The sequence below is a fragment of the Procambarus clarkii genome, chromosome 83 (genome assembly GCF_040958095.1).
Source record: "Procambarus clarkii isolate CNS0578487 chromosome 83, FALCON_Pclarkii_2.0, whole genome shotgun sequence".
In the NCBI taxonomy this organism is placed as follows: Eukaryota; Metazoa; Arthropoda; class Malacostraca; order Decapoda; family Cambaridae; genus Procambarus; species Procambarus clarkii.
The window spans coordinates 21,237,418-21,255,724 of NC_091232.1; the positions used below are offsets into that span (position 1 = coordinate 21,237,418).

The 18,307-nt window shown below is 41.9% G+C and overlaps 1 protein-coding gene across 1 annotated transcript; it reads left to right on the forward strand.

The window, feature by feature from the left end:
• Positions 1-376: 376 nt before the first annotated feature.
• LOC138358474 (uncharacterized) lies at positions 377-18,005 on the forward strand. Its single transcript, XM_069316467.1, has 3 exons — positions 377-463; positions 16,851-17,495; positions 17,592-18,005. The coding sequence occupies exons 1-3, from the start codon at positions 377-379 to the stop codon at positions 18,003-18,005; spliced, it is 1,146 nt and encodes a 381-aa protein (XP_069172568.1).
• Positions 18,006-18,307: the final 302 nt, after the last annotated feature.

Below are 18,307 nucleotides of genomic sequence, written 5' to 3' on the forward strand. Positions count from 1 at the left end.
CCATTCTAAAGTATGGAGACCAAAACTGAACTGCATAATCTAAATGGGGCCTAACCAGAGCACGATATATTTGAAGAACAACACCAGGTGTCTTATTAGTAATTTGATTAATAAATCCCAGTATTCTATTTGCCTTCTTACGAACATTCATGCATTGATTTTTTGGTTTTAAATTCTTACAAATCATAACTCCCAGATCGCTTTTCGCAATCAGACTTCGCAATCTCAACACCATGTAGCTTGTATCTTGTAACTCTACCATCGTATGATTCTACACCATATGTGTCCCGAGGGTGTCATAGCACACAATAATAATGGTCCTAGTTCCAACGATAGACACAAACATAGAAAAAGAGACAGAGAGACAGAGAGAAAGATGGAGAAAGAGACCGAGAAACAGAGAGAAATATGGAGAAAGAGACTGACAGAGAAAAAGATAGAGAAAGAGAAAAAGATGGAGAAAGTGACAGAGAGACAGAGACAGAGAAAGAGACAGAGAAAGAAAGAAAAATTTTCTCCTAGGAATACATTTCCCCACAATTTTTATTTTTATCGAGACGCGGAATTTGTTTTCCCCCAAATAGAACAATAGACGCGTCGCCTCTATTCAAGAGTGTCTTGGATCCACATCATACTGGGCCCAGTTTTCAATATCCGACCCTTTCCCCTGTGTCCGTGTTATACACTCTTTGTCTCTGTGTTTCCTTTATATGGGTCCTGTGGTACAGTGGTATAGTATTCGACTCACACTCGCAGATCCCGCGTTCGATCCTGTAGCCTTCTCACCCCATACGAACCATCAGAACCTCCCTACACCTCCTCCAGGACCTCCCTGAACCTCTGCCAACCCAAGCAAGCGACCTTGACAGCAGTTCACTCTGGCTTGGCCTCAGGGAAGGGGGCAGGGGGTCCTCCCCAGGCAGCATCAAGACAGCAGCTTTATTTTTTTTTTTTTTTTTTGAGATATATACAAGAGTTGTTACATTCTTGTACAGCCACTAGTACGCGTAGCGTTTCGGGCAGGTCCTTAATCCTATGGTCCCTGGAATACGATCCCCTGCCGCGAAGAATCGTTTTTTCATCCAAGTACACATTTTACTGTTGCGTTAAACAGAGGCTACAGTTAAGGAATTGCGCCCAGTAAATCCTCCCCGGCCAGGATACGAACCCATGACATAGCGCTCGCGGAACGCCAGGCGAGTGTCTTACCACTACACCACGGAGACTGTTGGGGACTGTTTAAGCAGCACGAGTCAGCATGCACGGCTCCTGACCTACCGCACCAGCATGGCCTGCCTCCGGCCGCCCCTCGCGCGCTACTGCACCACGTGTGGCGGGCGGCCGGCGTCGCAAACATCTCTTCTGCGCGGATCCTGTGTTCCTCGCCCGTCAGCCCACTGCGCTACACGAGCCCATATGTATGGATTACTGTTTGTTTTTTTCACGCATATTTACGACCTTTCTACATTCTCTCATTCTCTGCTGGTATCTGAGAGTTCCTGCGACGGCCCTGGAACCAATCGTATTGGTTATAGAACAAGTCCACAAGGGCCGTGACGAGATTCGAACCTGCATCCGAGATCTTCCCAGACGCTGTCTGTGCAATCGTATTGGCGTTTGCCTTTCCATTGGAGACTTTCGGCGCCGTGGAGAAGGGGGATCACCTGCTGCTTGGGTAACAGCTTCTCCTCCATATCAACCTACCCTGGCTTTGCGCCCTGGAGAGGCCACTCCAGACCGACAACCAGAGCCCAACTCCATAGTTGGGCTCCATCAGTCTCCTGAGACTGATGGATGCCAACTGCTACATTTATAACGCTATCAATGGCATAGTGGGTATGACTGACGCTCTGCCAGCGAAGGTTCGAATCTCTCAGGAGTCATTAGAGTATTGCTGATAAAACAACATAATATAAAATAAATGAAGTGACATGATTGAGAATAGGTCATCCCACACTTCTGGGAATACGCCATAAGTATATATATATATATATATATATATATATATATATATATATATATATATATATATATATATATATATATATATATATATATATATATATATATATATATATATATATATATATATTGGTGTATACTGGCAGCAGGTTTTCTTTCAAACATGTTCTTAATTGAGAACTCCTATCTCAATTAAGCCCTGATGCTAAGAAAATAGTTAGAGGGATAGAAGCCCTAAACCAGAAAATAATAAATACAGAATATGCGGTCATATTCAATGAAACATATATATATATATATATATATATATATATATATATATATATATATATATATATATATATATATATATATATATTAGTATATTTTGGTAGCAGTCTTTCCTGTAGACATATATTATTAAATATGACCGAAAAAGTAAGATTAATAATTCTAACACGAATTTTCTCAATCTTTCGTACATTACGCTTCACTGTTGGAGTTCTAGTCTGACGCGACACGGGCGCGTTTCGTAAAACTTATTACATTTTCAAAGACTTTAGTTCACAAATACACAACTGATTAGAACTTACGTATCTCCGATTTTATATCTACATTTGAGTGAGGTGGGAGGGGTGATGTGGCATTAACACAAGACAGAACAAGAGGGGATATTAATAGGGTATTAAAAGTATCAACACAAGACAGAACACAAACAATGGGTATTGAATTGAAGTGTTTGTAGAAAGCCTATTGGTCCATATTTCTTGATGCTTCTATATTGGAGCGGAGTCTTGAGGTGGGTAGAATATAGTTGTGCAATAATTGGCTGTTGATTGCTGGTGTTGACTTCTTGATGTGTAGTGCCTCGCAAACGTCAAGCCGCCTGCTATCGCTGTATCTATCTATGATTTCTGTGTTGTTTACTAGGATTTCACTGGCGATGGTTTGGTTGTGGGAAGAGATTATATGTTCCTTAATGGAGCCCTGTTGCTTATGCATCGTTAAACGCCTAGAAAGAGATGTTGTTGTCTTGCCTATATACTGGTTTTTTTGGAGCTTACAGTCCCCAAGTGGGCATTTGAAGGCATAGACGACGTTAGTCTCTTTTAAAGCGTTCTGTTTTGTGTGTGGAGAGTTTCTCATAAGTAGGCTGGCCGTTTTTCTGGTTTTATAGTAAATCGTCAGTTGTATCCTCTGATTTTTGTCTGTAGGGATAACGTTTCTATTAACAATATCTTTCAGGACCCTTTCCTCCGTTTTATGAGCTGTGGAAAAGAAGTTCCTGTAAAATAGTCTAATAGGGGGTATAGGTGTTGTGTTAGTTGTCTCTTCAGAGGTTGCATGGCTTTTCACTTTCCTTCTTATGATGACAGGTACAAGAGGAGTGTTGTTAACGCATATGTCGACCGTGCTCTCAGCCACAGCTCAGAATGGAAGCAAGTCGACGAAGAACTCTGTAGGGTAAGGCAGGTCCTAGTCAATAACGGCTTCTCCAATGGTTTCATCGAAGACATCATGCCAAGAAATCCGGACTCCACCTGCCAAAGATTATTGGGGAATATAAACCTGGATATGCGTATGGAAATGCGTAGCCGGGACAGATTGGCGGCTGGCGGTGGCTGATTATATGGTACCATGCGGTACACTGTGGTAAAGTCACTCACAGATTACTTAGGCAGTGGCACTCCTTAGTTCACTCTAGGTCACTCACAACGATCTCCAGTTGTCACCAAGGGTTACCTGATCCCAGTCTGTTTCACTGGTGATTTGTCACTAGGCTTCTGAACAATATATTCATGATCGCGATTCCGGCGAGCGTTGGTATATCGAAAAGACACGGAGTTTAACTTGACGGTGAGGAATGGACAGTGTTCAGTCTATTGGCCGATAGACAGAAGAGGACACGTCCACTAGCTACGAACTTCCTCACGTGAATACCTTTGCCTGCGGCTGCAGGGCTCCTCGTGGGACACAAATACAAGGGGTTACAATTGACCAATGGCATTGCAGCAAAAGAGCGGGAACCAATCATATTGATCGTTCCATGATCAGTAGCAGAGGTGACGTCATGAACACAACACGACCACGTCATAGTTGTTATTCTCCATCCGCCGGTTGAGGCTGACCCCCAAAGGTCAGATCTGTAGCCTCACTGGCGTCTCTTCTCTCGGTCTCACGCTTGGCACCAGCCATGTACTCTCTGACCCTATGGCATGGATGCTTAACTTCCATGTATCTACTTCCTGCCTGGACATACGGTGGTCTCCGTTTTATAAACGTATTACTGGTTATGTGGGCATGCTAGGGACACCCAACATGACAGTTTACTATCCAGGGTTAACAGAGATAGTGCCCTGTGCACGAGATCGGTGCACTGTGCACTGCAATGAGCCATTCAAGTCAGCTGTGGAAGAATCTTGAGTGATCATACTCTCACAGCTATAAATAACATTAAATTTGTAGGTTAATTATTATATTTATCTGTAGGATAAGAAATGCATTTCAAAAATTTATGCAAGAATTGGACAGAATTAAAGTCAATAACTTGAATGCTCTTTATTAAACAGAAAAATAAAAATAAATAAAACAACATAAAGCGAAAACTTAAATAAATTTACGAAAGCCTAAGTAATAAACACAAGAAAAACTGACAAATCAAACATGAAAATTCTACCACTTCAGAACTAGATTCACTAAGCATCACAAATACCTTATTATTGGGCTGTTTCACGAAGGTTCTTAGGAACTCTGTAAGAATCCCCCAGGCAGGATTTACCAAGGTGTTCTTAGCCAGCTATTTGGATCTGGTTCACCTGCCACTCAACAGAGGTCTACTAAAATGTTTCGCAGATTCTATTTACTTAATATTTTTTCTCATAATATGATGCTGTGATATTATTTATTTACATATTTTATTAAAAACCTACATAATAAAAATGTGAGACACCGAGGATTAGTAATTAACGTTTGACAGAAGAATGTTGTCTAGTTTCCCACTGAGTTAGCTATAATAAGCGTCTATGACATGCAATGTTCAGCAATGCTTATTTCGGGGATCAACCTCCCCGCGGCCCGGTCTCTGAACTGGGCGCCTACAAGTGCTTCAGAAATGCCTTGGCTTGAAGGCGTGTTGCTAGAAAGATCGGTATTAGTAAACAGTTTGTTGTATCACAACTTATCAACCAAGAACCTGATAAGAAGGAAAAGTTACTTTAAGCACTCTCGATACTGCTTCATGAATCTGGACCAAGTTGTTGGCAAGTAATGAAGTGGAGATCAGGTGCCAGGTAGGGGCTGAGGATCAGGTGCCAGGTAGGGGCTGAGGATCAGGTGCCTGCTGGGGGCTGAGGATCAGGTGCCTGCTGGGGGCTGAGGATCAGGTGCCTGCTGGGGGCTGAGGATCAGGTGCCTGCTGGGGGCTGAGGATCAGGTGCCTGCTGGGGGCTGAGGATCAGGTGCCTGCTGGGGGCTGAGGATCAGGTGCCAGGTAGGGGCTGAGGATCAGGTGCCTGCTGGGGGCTGAGGATCAGGTGCCTGCTGGGGGCTGAGGATCAGGTGCCTGCTGGGGGCTGAGGATCAGGTGCCTGCTGGGGGCTGGGGATCAGGTGCCAGCTGGAGGCTGGGGATCAGGTGCCAGCTGGGGGCTGTGGATCAGGTGCCAGCTGGGGGCTGGGGTTCAGGTGGCAGCTGGGTTCTGGGGATCAGGTGCCAGCTGGGGATCAGGTGCCAGCTGGGGATCAGGTACCAGCTGGAGGCTGGGGATCATGTGCCAGCTGGGGGCTGGGGCTCAGGTGCCCCGCTGGGGGCTGGGGATCAGGTGTCGGCTGGGGATCAGGTGCCAGCTAGAGGCTAGGGATCAGGTGCCAGCTGGGTATAAGTGCCAGCTGGGGGGCTGGGGATCAGGTGCCAGCTGGAGGCTAGGGATCAGGTGCCAACTGGGGGCTGGGGATCAGGTGCCAGCTGGGGGTTGGGGATCAGATGTTAGTTTGGGGCTGAGGATCAGGTGCCTGCAGCGGGCTGGGGATCAGATGCAAGCGTGGGGCTGGGGATCAGGTTCCAGCTGTGGGGTGGGGTTCAGGTGCCAGCTAGTGATTAGGTGCCTGCTGTGGACTAGGAATCAGGTGCCAGCTGGAGGCTGGGGATCAGGTGCCAGCTGGGGGCTGGGGATCAGGTGCCAGCTGTGGGCTGGGGTTCAGGTGCCAGCTAGTGATTAGGTGCCTGCTGTGGACTAGGGATCAGGTGCCAGCTGGAGGCTGGGGATCAGGTGCCAGCTGCTGGGGATCAGGTGCCAGCTGGGACTTGGAGATCAGGTGCCAGGTGGGGGCTGGGGTTCAAGGGCCAGCTGGGGGCTGGGGATCTGGGGCCAGCTGGGGGCTGTGGATCAGATGCCAGCTGGGGGCTGGGGATCAGGTGCCAGCTGGGATCAGGTGCCAGCTGGGATCAGGTGCCAGCTGGGGGCTGGGGATCAGGTGCCAGCTGGGATCAGGTGCCAGCTGGAGGCTGGGGTTCAAAGGCCAGCTGGGGGCTGAGAATCAGGTGTCAGCTGGGGGCTGGGGATCAGGAGCCAGCTGGGGGCTGGAGATCAGGTGCCCGCTGGGGGCTGGGGTTCAAAGGCCAGCTGGGGGCTGGGGTTAAAAGGCCAGCTGGGGGCTAGGGATCAGGTACCAGCGGAAGGCTTGGGATCAGGAGCCCCAGATCCTTCTTGGGGGCTTGGGATCAGGAGCTATGTAAATTATTCGGATTGCATAAAATGGCTCAATCTCCACTCTTTGAAGCGACGCATACTCGAACAATGCATCTCTATCTACTCGAGAGAGACGAATAGTAGTTTAAATTTGGAAAATATCAGAGACTGTTTCAGAAATATGTCCTTGCGAGACTAGGGGGACATAACCTAATGTACAATAGCTTCGTTGTAAAGCATACGAGCATTAGGAATGATGAAATAATTTTTATAAACATGTTGTTGTTGTTGTTGTTGTTGTCATGGTAGTTGATTTCGTTGTTGACGTGGTAGTTGTTGTTGTTGCTGTCGTGGTAGTTTATGTTGTGGTTGTGTAGGTGGTGGTTGATGTTGTGGTTGTGTAGGTGGTGGTTGATGTTGTGGTTGTGTAGGTGGTGGTTGATGTTGTGGTTGTGTAGGTGGTGGTTGATGTTGTTGATGTAGTAGTTGTAGAGGTGATAGTTGATGTTGTTGTTGTCATTGTAGTTGTTGTTTTCGTGGTACTTGATTTTTTTTGGTTTTCTTGTCGTAGTAGTTGATGTTGTGGTTGTGGAGGTAGTAGTTGATGATGTTGTTATTGTTGTAAAGGTGGTGGTTATTGTTGATGTTGTTTATGGAATTGTAGTTAGGAGCCATATAATTAGTTAGGAACAAGGGAGGAATCCCGATCATATGTGGCATTCTTCCAAGAAAGGGAGTTGGTAATGAATGGATGTCGAGGGCAATTGGTGTCAATTGCCGGCTGGAAAGATATTGCAAATCAAATGCAATATCTTTCATAGATAACTGGGAATACGTCTATGGAAGAAATGAAATGTATGCTAGGGATGGGGGTGCATCTATCGAGGGCTGGGGGTGGTTGTTGTTGCGAACTCGTTGGAACCAGAAGTTGGTGGCGTTTGTTTGGGTTTAAACTGTTATTAGATAGTGGTATGGGAATTGATATGGAGGAAGGAGGTAATAAAAGTATGTGTTTGTGGGAGAAAGAAATTGGCAAAATGATCAGGGAAAGAGAAGGTCCTCAAAATAACAACACACTTAAGGTACATTACACTAAAAGTAGAAGTTTAAGAAGAAAAATAAACGAATTAAATGCTCTTGTCTGTACAGAAAAAATTGATATAATTGCACTTACCGAAACGTGGATGAATGTAGAAAATAGAGAACTATTAGCTGAATATCAAATAAATGGATTTAAACTATTTCACACAGATAGATATATTAGACGAGGAGGGGGAGTAGCCATATATGTTAGGGACAATTTGAAATGTAGTCTCAAAGAGAGAATCAAAACTGAGCCACACACAGAAACTATTTGGATAGAATTAAACGAAAAAGCAAATAATCTTATAATAGGAGTTATATATAGGCCACCAAATTTAGACAGAATGGAAGTAAATCATCTATGGGATGAAATCAGTCAGTCTGGTGCAGTCACAGTGAGAGGGTGTGTTGGCTGGAGCTCCGATTGTACTAACATTGTTCTAGCAATAATGGAAGGATTAGTGATGGAGCTGGTGAGTCTGGTTGGAGCTCTGAGGACAGAGTTGGATTCGCTACGGGAGGAGGTACGACAGCTGATACGACAGCAGGAAGAAACAAAGGAGGAAACCAGTATTAAGAAGACCTCGTCTTGGCAAGTTGTGAAAGACAGGGGGTCTAGGGGTCTAAAGAAGACCTTGCCAAACCGTCAACTAATAGCCTACACCTAAGGACTTTTAACGCATTTGACGTATTAGAGGACGAGTGCTGTGGTGAACCTGTTGTTCAACGAGGAGGCAAAGACAAAGCAACGAGGAGCATTGAAGCGCAGGTCCCTCAAACTGCTCAAAAGGAAAAGGGAGAATCGAAGCGAATTTTGGTTGTGGGAGATTCCCAGGTGAGGTATTTAGACAGAATGTTTTGTGCCAGAGATAGGGGGAACAGATTAAGGGTTTGCTGTCCGGGAGCTTGAATTAGTGATATTGTTGGAAACATGAATGATATTATGACGGGAAATGGGAACAAACCCATTATTTGTATTAGTGCAGGGGGTAACGATGTTGGACGAGTTAGGAGTGAGGAACTAATACAGAGATTCAGGACAGCCGTTGAATTAGTTAGGAGCAAGGGAGGAATCCCGATCATATGTGGCATTCATATGTGGCATTTGCAAATTTGCCGATGATACGAAAATCGGTAGGGAAATTAATTCGGAAGAGGACTCACTATCACTTCAAGTTGATCTAGATAGGGTTTTGAAATGGTCAAAGGATTGGCAGATGCAGTTTAATGCTGATAAATGTAAAGTTCTGAGGTTAGGTAATGATGATAGAGTTACAAGATACGAGCTAGATGGTGTTGTGATTGCGAAGTCGGATTGCGAAAGGGATCTGGGAGTTATGATTAGTAAGAATTTAAAACAAAAGGATCAATGCATAAATGTTCGTAATAAGGCAAATCGGACACTTGGATTTATTAATCGCAGCGTTAGTAACAAGACACCTGGTGTGGTTCTCAAGCTATATCTTGCTCTAGTTAGGCCCCATTTAGATTATGCAGTTCAGTTTTGGTCGCCATATTATAGAATGGATATAAATTCACTTGAACGTGTCCAGCGTAGGATGACTAAGTTAATTCCCCAAATTAGAAATCTTTCATATGAAGAAAGATTAACAAAGCTTAAGTTGCATTCACTGGAAAGGCGAAGAGTTAGGGGCGACATGATAGAGGTTTACAAGTGGGTGAATGGACATAACAAGGGGGATATTAATAGGGTATTAAAAGTATCAACACAGGACAGAACACGAAACAATGGGTATAAATTGGATAAATTTAGATTTAGGAAAGACTTGGGTAAATACTGGTTCAGTAACAGGGTTGTAGATTTGTGGAACCAATTGCCGCGTAACGTGGTGGAGGTGGGGTCCCTCGATTGTTTCAAGCGCGGGTTGGACAAGTATATGAGTGGGATTGGGTGGTTATAGAATAGGAGCTGCCTCGTATGGGCCAATAGGCCTTCTGCAGTTACCTTTGTTCTTATGTTCTTATGTTCTTCCAAGAAAGGGAGTGGGAAACGAATGGATGTCGAGGGCAATTGGTGTCAATTGCCGGCTGGAAAGATATTGCATATCAAATGCAATATCTTTCATAGACAACTGGGAAAACTTCTATGGAAGAAATGAAATGTATGCTCGTGATGGGGTGCATCTATCGAAGGCTGGGGTTGTTGCTGTTGCGAACTCGTTGGAAGAAGTGGTTAGAGGTGTTTGTTTGGGTTTAAACTGTTAGTTGATAGAGGTATGGGAATTGATTTGGAGGAAGGAGGTAATAAAAGTATGTGTTTGTTGGAGAAAGGAATTGGCAAAATGATCAGGGAAAGAGAAGGGCCTCAAAATAACAATTCACTTAGGGTATATTACACTAACAGTAGAAGTCTAAGAAATAAAATAAATGAATTAAATGCTCTTGTCTGCACAGAAAAAATAGATATTATTGCACTTACCGAAACGTGGATGAATGTAGAAAATAGATAACTATTAGCTGAATATCAAATAAATGGATTTAAACTATTTCACACAGATAGATATATTAGACGAGGAGGGGGAGTAGCCATATATGTTAGGGACAATTTGAAATGTAGTCTCAAAGAGGGAATCAAAACTGAGCCACACACAGAAACTATTTGGATAGAATTAAACGAAAAAGCAAATAATATTATAATAGGAGTTATATATAGGCCACCAAATTTAGACAGAATGGATGCAAAGCATCTATGGGATTAAATATCTAGGGCATCTAGATCTAACAGAATTTATGTCTTGGGTGACTTTAATTTTAGTGGAATAAACTGGTTGAACGAAACAGGGAATAGTGAAGCAGAAGATTTTCTAGAATTAATTGATGATTGCTTTCTTAAGCAACACATTAAGGAACCAACACGGGAAAATAATATCTTAGATTTAGTGTTAACTAACAGGGAAACACAAATTAATGACATCGAAATAGGGAGTGAGCTAGGGAACAGTGATCACAAAGAAATCAGATTTAGCATAGAATGGAATAGACCTGTAGGAGAAAATTCTGTTAAAGTGCCCGATTTTCGAAAAGCTGATTTTAATAGCCTAAGTCTTGGGTATGGGGTGTGGGCCGGTCTCGGAGCGAGACATGAACCCAGCGATAGGTGACGTAAATGGGGATTTCGATGTGGATTCAATATATAACTTATTTAAAAATATTCTAAACAAAGCACAGGAACGTAGTATACCATACAAATTGAATAGATCGAATACTAATGACCCAAAGTGGATAACAAAGAATTTGAAGAACCTTATAGGTAAAAAGAGAGCTTGGTACAAAAGGATTAAAAATGGGGAGGTCACTTTAGAACAGGAATTCGTACAACTGGTTAGAAACGTTAAAAAAGAGATAAGGAAAGCAAAAAGAAACTATGAAGTTCGCATAGCAGGGCAATCAAAGACAAATCCTAAAGGTTTTTTTCAGTTATATCGAACTAAGACAAGGGAAAGGATAGGTCCATTAAAAACTGAGACAGGTCAAATAACAGATAGTGACGAAGAGATGAGTAGTATTTTTAATAAATATTTTGTATCTGTATTTACTAAAGAGGAACTTAACAATATGCCTTCAGCCGAACAAGTCTATGTGGGTGGGGACGAGGACAGGTTGATGAGTTTAGCAGTTACCAGGGAGGATGTTCTTAAACAAATAGTAAAACTTAAACCAAACAAATCCCCAGGGCCGGATGAAGTGTTTGCCAGGGTGCTTAAAGAATGCAAAGAGGAGCTTTGTGACCCACTGTCAACCATATTTAATAAATCAATAGTCTGGCAGAGTGCCAGAGTTTTGGAAAGTTGCTAATGTGATACCAGTTTTTAAGAAAAGAGATAGATCACTTACGTCAAACTATCGACCAATTAGCCTAACGTCTATTGTGGGAAAGTTACTCGAATCTATAATAGCAAATAAAATTCGTCTTCATCTTGAAAAACATAAATTAATAATTGAGTCGCAACATGGTTTTATAAATGGTTGTTCATGTTTAACAAATTTGTTATCTTTTTATTCTAGCATAGTTGAGGCAGTTGATAGTGGTAAGGATTGTGATGTTGTGTACTTTGACTTCAGCAAAGCTTTTGATACAGTGCCACATGAAAGACTGATTAAAAAGCTAGAGGCTCATGGTATTGGGGGTGCTATATTAAGCTGGATTAGGGCATGGCTATACCAAAGGAAACAGAGAGTTAGTATAAATGGAGTCAAGTCAGAGTGGGAAAATGTTGCAAGTGGAGTGCCTCAAGGCTCTGTCCAGGGGCCTCTGTTGTTTATAATATATATAAATGATTTAGATTCAGGTTTGAGTAGCAACATTTGCAAATTTGCCGATGATACGAAAATCGGTAGGGAAATTAATTCGGAGGAGGACTCACTATCACTTCAAGTTGATCTAGATAGGGTGTTGAAATGGTCAAAGGATTGGCAGATGCAGTTTAATGCTGATAAATGTAAAGTTCTGAGGTTAGGTAATGATGATACAGTTACAAGATACGAGCTAGATGGTGTTGAGATTGAGAAGTCGGATTGCGAAAGGGATCTGGGAGTTATGATTAGTAAGAATTTAAAACAAAAAGATCAATGCATAAATGTTCGTAATAAGGCAAATCGGACACTCGGATTTATTAATCGCAGCGTTAGTAACAAGACACCTGGTGTGGTTCTCAAGCTATATCTTGCTCTAGTTAGGCCCCATTTAGATTATGCAGTTCAGTTTTGGTCGCCATATTATAGAATGGATATAAATTCACTTGAACGTGTCCAGCATAGGATGACTAAGTTAATTCCCCAAATTAGAAATCTTTCATATGAAGAAAGATTAACAAAGCTTAAGTTGCATTCACTGGAAAGGCGAAGAGTTAGGGGTGACATGATAGAAGTTTACAAGTGGGTGAATGGACATAACAAAGGGGATATTAATAGGGTATTAAAAATATCAACACAAGACAGAACACGAAACAATGGGTATAAATTGGATAAGTCTAGATTTAGGAAAGACTTGGGTAAATACTGGTTCAGTAACAGGGTTGTTGATTTGTGGAACCAATTGCCGCGTAACATTGTGGAGGTGGGGTCCCTCGATTGTTTCAAGCATGGGTTGGACGTGTATATGAGTGGGATTGGGTGGTTATAAATAGGAGCTGCCTCGTATGGGCCAATAGGCCTTTTGCAGTTGACTTTGTTCTTATGTTCTTTTGTTCTTAAATATATAAAATATCTAGGTCTAAAAGTATATGTGTCATGGGTGACTTTAATTTTAGGGGAATAAACTGGATTAACAGATCAAGGAATAACGAAGCAGAAGATTTTATAGAATTAGTTGACGATTGCTCTCTTACGCAACACATTAAGGAACCAACGTAGGAAAATAATATTTTAGATTTAGTGTTAACTAACAGGGAAATACAGATTAATGACATCGAAATTGGGAGTGAAGTAGAGAACAGTGATCACAAAGAAATCAGATTTAGCATAGAGTGGAATAGATCTGCAGGAGAAAATTCTGTTATAGTGCCAGATTTTCGTAAAAGCTACTTTTAATATCCTAAGAATTTTTTTGTGTCAAATTGATTGGAAAGTCTTGGGCATAGGGCGTGGGATGGTATAACTGGTTTACAAATATTCTAAGCAAAGCACAGGAAGGCAGTATACCTTACAAATTGAATCGATCTAATTCAAATGACCCGAAAAGGATAACAAAGAATCTGAAAAACCTTATAGCTAAATATAGAGCTTGGTACAAAAAGATTAAGAATGGGGAAGTCAGTTTAGAACAAGAATTCGACCAACCTACTAGAAATGTTAAAAAAGAGATAGGGAAAGCAAAAAGAAACTATGAAGTTCATATAGCAGGCCAAGCAAAGACAAATCCTAAATTATTTATATATATTATAAACAACAGAAGTCCCAGGACAGAGCCTTGAGGCACTCCACTAACAACATTATCCCACTCTGACTTAACCCCATTTATACTAACTCTCTGTTTCCTTTGGAATAGCCATGCGATAATCCAACTTAATATATTACCCCCAATACCATGAGCCTCTATTTTTTTAATCAGTCTTTCATGTGGCTCTGTATCAAAAGCTTTGCTAATATCAAGGTACACTACATCACAATCCTTACTACTATCAACGGCCTCAACTATGCTGGAATAAAAAAAATAGCAAATTTGTCAAACATGAACGGCCATTTGTAAAACCATGTTGCGACTCAATTATTAATTTATGTTTTTCAAGATAAAGACGAATTGTATTTGCAATTATCGATTCAAGTAACTTTCCCACAATAAACGTTAGGCTAATTAGCCGATAGTTTGACGCAAGTGATCTATCTCCTTTCTTAAAAATTGGTACCACATTAGCTACCTTCCATGACTCTGGCACTCTGCCTAACTCTATAGATTTATTAAATATGGTAGACAGTGGCTCGGAAAGCTCCTCTTTGCATTCTTTAAGCACCGTGGCAAACACTTCATCCGGCCCTGGGGATTTGTTTGGTTTAAGTTTTACTATTTGTTTAATTGCATCCTCCCTGGTAACTGCTAAGCTAGTCAACCTATCCTCATCCCCACCCACATGGACTTGTTCGGCTGAAGGCATATTGTTAAGTTCCTCTTTAGTAAATACAGATATAAAATATTTATAAAAAATACTACTCATCTCCTCGTCATTATCCTTTATTTGACCTGCCTCAGTTTTTAATGGACCTATCCTTTCCCTAGTCTTAGTTCGATATAACTTAAAAACCCTTTAAGATTGGTCTTCGATTGCCTTTTATGCGAACTTCATGGTTTCTTTTTGCTTTCCTTATCTCTTTTTAACATTTATAATCAGTTGTACGAATTACTGTTCTAAAATGACTTCCCCATTCTTAATCCTTTCGTATCATGCTCTATTTTTACCTATAAGGTTCTTCAAATCCTTTGTTATCCACTTTGGGTCATTAGTATTCGATTTATTCAATTTGTATGGTATACAACGTTCCTGTGCTTTGCTTAGAATGTTCTTAAATAGGTTATATTTTGAATCCACATCGAAATCCCCTTTTACATCACCTATCACTAGGTTCACGTCTTGCTCCAAGACCGGCCCACTCCCATGCCCAAGACTTTCCAATCTACTTGTCCCCAAAATTACTTAGGCTATTGAAATCAGCTTTTCGAAAATCTGGCACTTTAACAAAATTTTCTCCTATAGGTCTATTCCATTCTATGCTAAATCTGATTTCTTTGTGATCACAGTTCCATAGGTCACTCCCTACTTCGATGTCATTAATTTGTGTTTCCCTGTTAGTTAACACTAAATCTAAAGTATTATTTTCCCGCGTTGGTTCCTTAATGTGTTGCCTTAGAAAGCAATTGTCAATTAATTCTAGAAAATCTTCTGCTTTATTATTCCCTGTTCTATTAGACCAATTTATTCCTTTGAAATTAAAGTCACCAGTGACACAAATACTGCTAGACCTAGATGTTCTATATATTTTATCCCATAGATGCTTTGCTTCCATCCTGTTTAAGTTTGGTGAACTGTATATAACTCCTATTATAAGATTATTTGTTCTTTCGTTTAATTCTATCCAATTAGTCTGTATGTGGCTCAGTTTTGATTCCTTCTTTGAGACTACATTTCAAATTTTTCATAATATATATGGCTACTCCCCATCCTCGTCTAATATATCTATCTGTGTGAAATAGTTTAAATCCATTTATTTGATATTCAGCTAATAGTTATCTATTTTCTACATTCATCCACGTTTCGGTAAGTGCAATAATATCTATTTTTTTTCTGTGCAGACAAGAACCAAGGGAGCCGGTCGGCCGAGCGGACAGCACGCGGGACTTGTGATCCTGTGGTCTTGGGTTTGATCCCAGGCGCCGGCGAGAAACAATGGGCAGAGTTTCTTTCACCCTATGCCCCTGTTACCTAGCAGTAAAATAGGTACCTGGGTGTTAGTCAGCTGTCACGGGCTGCTTCCTGGGGGTGGAGGCCTGGTCGAGGACTGGGCCGCGGGGACACTAAAAAGCCCCGAAATCATCTCAAGATAACCTCAAGAACATTTAACTCGTTTATTTTGTTTCTTAGACTTCTACTGTTAGTGTAATAATATAGTGTAATATAATATACAATAAGTGAATTGTTATTTTGAGGCCCTTCTTTTTCCCTGATCATTTTACCAATTTGTTTCTCTAACAAACACCCACTTTTATTACCCCCTTCCTCCATATCAATTCCCATACCACTATCTACTAACAGTTTAACCCCAAACAAATGCCTCTAAAAACTGGTTCAACGAGTTCGCAACAGCATCAACCCCAGCCCTCGATAGATGCACCCCATCACGAGCATACATTTCATTTCTTCCATAGAAGTGTTCCCAGTTGTCTATGAAAGATATTGCATTTGATTTGCAATATCTTTCCAGCCGGCAATTTACACCAAAGTGCCCTCGACAACTATTCATTCCCAACGCTCTTTCTTGGAAAAATGCCACATATAATCGTGATTCCTCCCTTGCTTCTAAGTAATTCTATGACTATTTTTTACCTCTGAATCAGTTCCTCACTCCTAACTCAACCAACATCATTTCCCCCTGCGCTAATGCAAATAATGGGATTGTTCCCATTTCCAGTCATAATATCATTTATGTTGTTTTTAATATCACCAATTCCAGCTCCCTGATAGCAAACCCTTAACCTGTCCCCCCCTATCTCTAACACAAAACGTTTTATCCAAATACCTTACCTGGGACTCTCCCACAACTAAAATTCGCTTAGGTACTTTCTTTACTCTCTGGGGGGCCTGCGCTTCATTGCTCTTCGTTGCTTACCCTTTCGCGTCAACCGCAGTCTCACCTCAGCACTCGTCCTCCTATACGGCAAATGAATTAGAAGTCCTTAGGATGTCTGTAGGCGACTTTATCAAAGTCTACTTTAAGGCCCCTGTCCTTTACGACTTTCCAAGACGAGGTCTTTTTAATACTGGTCTCCTCCTTCGTTTCTTCTCGATGTTGTTTCAGCTGTCGTACCTCCTCCCGAAGGGAATCCAACTCTGTCCTCAGAGCTTCAACTACATTCATCAGTTCCTTCACTACAATTTCCATATTGCTATGATACTATAACTACACTCAGGAGCTCCGGCTAGCACCCCCTCCAAACCCACCACCTATTGTAGTTGTTGATGCAGTAGTTGTGGAGGGGGTAGTTGATGTTGTAGTTGTAGAGGTGGTTGTTGATGCAGTAGTTGTGGAGGTGGTAGTTGATGTTGTGGAGGTGGTGGTTGATGTTGTTGTTGTTGTAGAGGTTGTTGTTGATGTAGAAGTTGTTGAAGTGGTAGTTGATGTTGTGGATGTGGAGGTAGTAGTTGATGTTGTGGTTGTGGAGGTGGTGGTTGATGTTGTTGTTGTAGAGGTTGTTGTTGATGATGTTGTTGATGAAGTGGTTGTTGAAGTGGTTGTGGATGTTGTGGATGTGGCGGTAGTAGTTGATGTTGTGGTTGTGGTGGTGGTTGATGTTGTTGAAGTTGATGTGGTTGATGTAGTAGTTGTGGAGGTGGTAGTTGATGTAGTAGTTGTGGAGGTGGTAGTTGATGTTGTAGTTATTGAAGTTGAAGTTGAAGTGATAGTTGATGTTGTAGTGGTGGTAGACGATGTTGTGGTTGTGGAAGTTGTAATTGATGCTGTGGTTGTTGAAGTGGTAGTTGATGTTATAGTTGTGGAGGTAGTAGTTGAAATTGTTATTGTGGAGGTGGTGGTTGATGTTGTAGTTGTTGGAGTGGTAGTTGATGTTGTGCCCATTGTGGAGGTTGATGTTGTGCCCGTTGTGGAGGTTGATGTTGTTCCAGTTATGGTTGATGTTGTGCCCGTTGTGGAGGTTGATGTTGTTCCAGTTATGGTTGATGTTGTGCCCGTTGTAGAGGTTGATGTTGTTCCAGTTGTTGTGGTTGATATTGTGCCTGTTGTGGAGGTTGATGGTGTTGCAGTTGCTGCAGTTGATGTTGTGCCCGTTGTGGAGGTTGATGTTGTGCTCGTTGTGAAGGTTGATGTTGTTCCAGTTGCTGTAGTTGATGTTGTGCTCGTTGTGAAGGTTGATGTTGTTCCAGTTGTTGTAGTTGATGTGGTGCCTGTTGTGGAGGTTGATGTTGTTCCAGTTGCTGTAGTTGATGTGGTGCCTGTTGTGGAGGTTGATGTTGTTCCAGTTGCTGTGGTTGTTAATGAGCTCGTTGTGGTGGTTGAAGTTGTTCCAATTTCATTGGTTGATATTTGTGTCCCGGAATTTGTTGTCTGACCTGAAGGATTTGTTGTGTGACCTGATGGGTTTGTTGTCTGACCTGATTGGTTTGTTGTCTGACCTGAAGGGTTTGTTGTCTGACCTGATGGGTTTGTTGTCTGACCTGATGGGTTTGTTGTCTGACCTGAAGGGTTTGTTGTCTGACCTGAAGGGTTTGTTGTCTGACCTGATGGGTTTGTTGTCTGACCTGATGGGTTTGTTGTCTGACCTGATGGGTTTGTTGTCTGACCTGATGGGTTTGTTGTCTGACCTGAAGGGTTTGTTGTCTGACCTGATGGGTTTGTTGTCAGACCTGATGG

What these genes read in the sequence shown, in the direction of transcription:
- LOC138358474 (XM_069316467.1), top strand. Translation starts at nt 377, where the DNA reads ATGGAGAAAGAGACCGAGAAACAGAGAGAAATATGGAGAAAGAGACTG. An exon ending in AAGAGAAAAAGATGGAGAAA is followed by an intron (nt 464 to 16,850) that starts GTGACAGAGAGA and finishes AACTACACTCAG; the next exon opens with GAGCTCCGGCTAGCACCCCC. An exon ending in ATGTTGTAGTTGTTGGAGTG is followed by an intron (nt 17,496 to 17,591) that starts GTAGTTGATGTT and finishes CCCGTTGTGGAG; the next exon opens with GTTGATGTTGTTCCAGTTAT.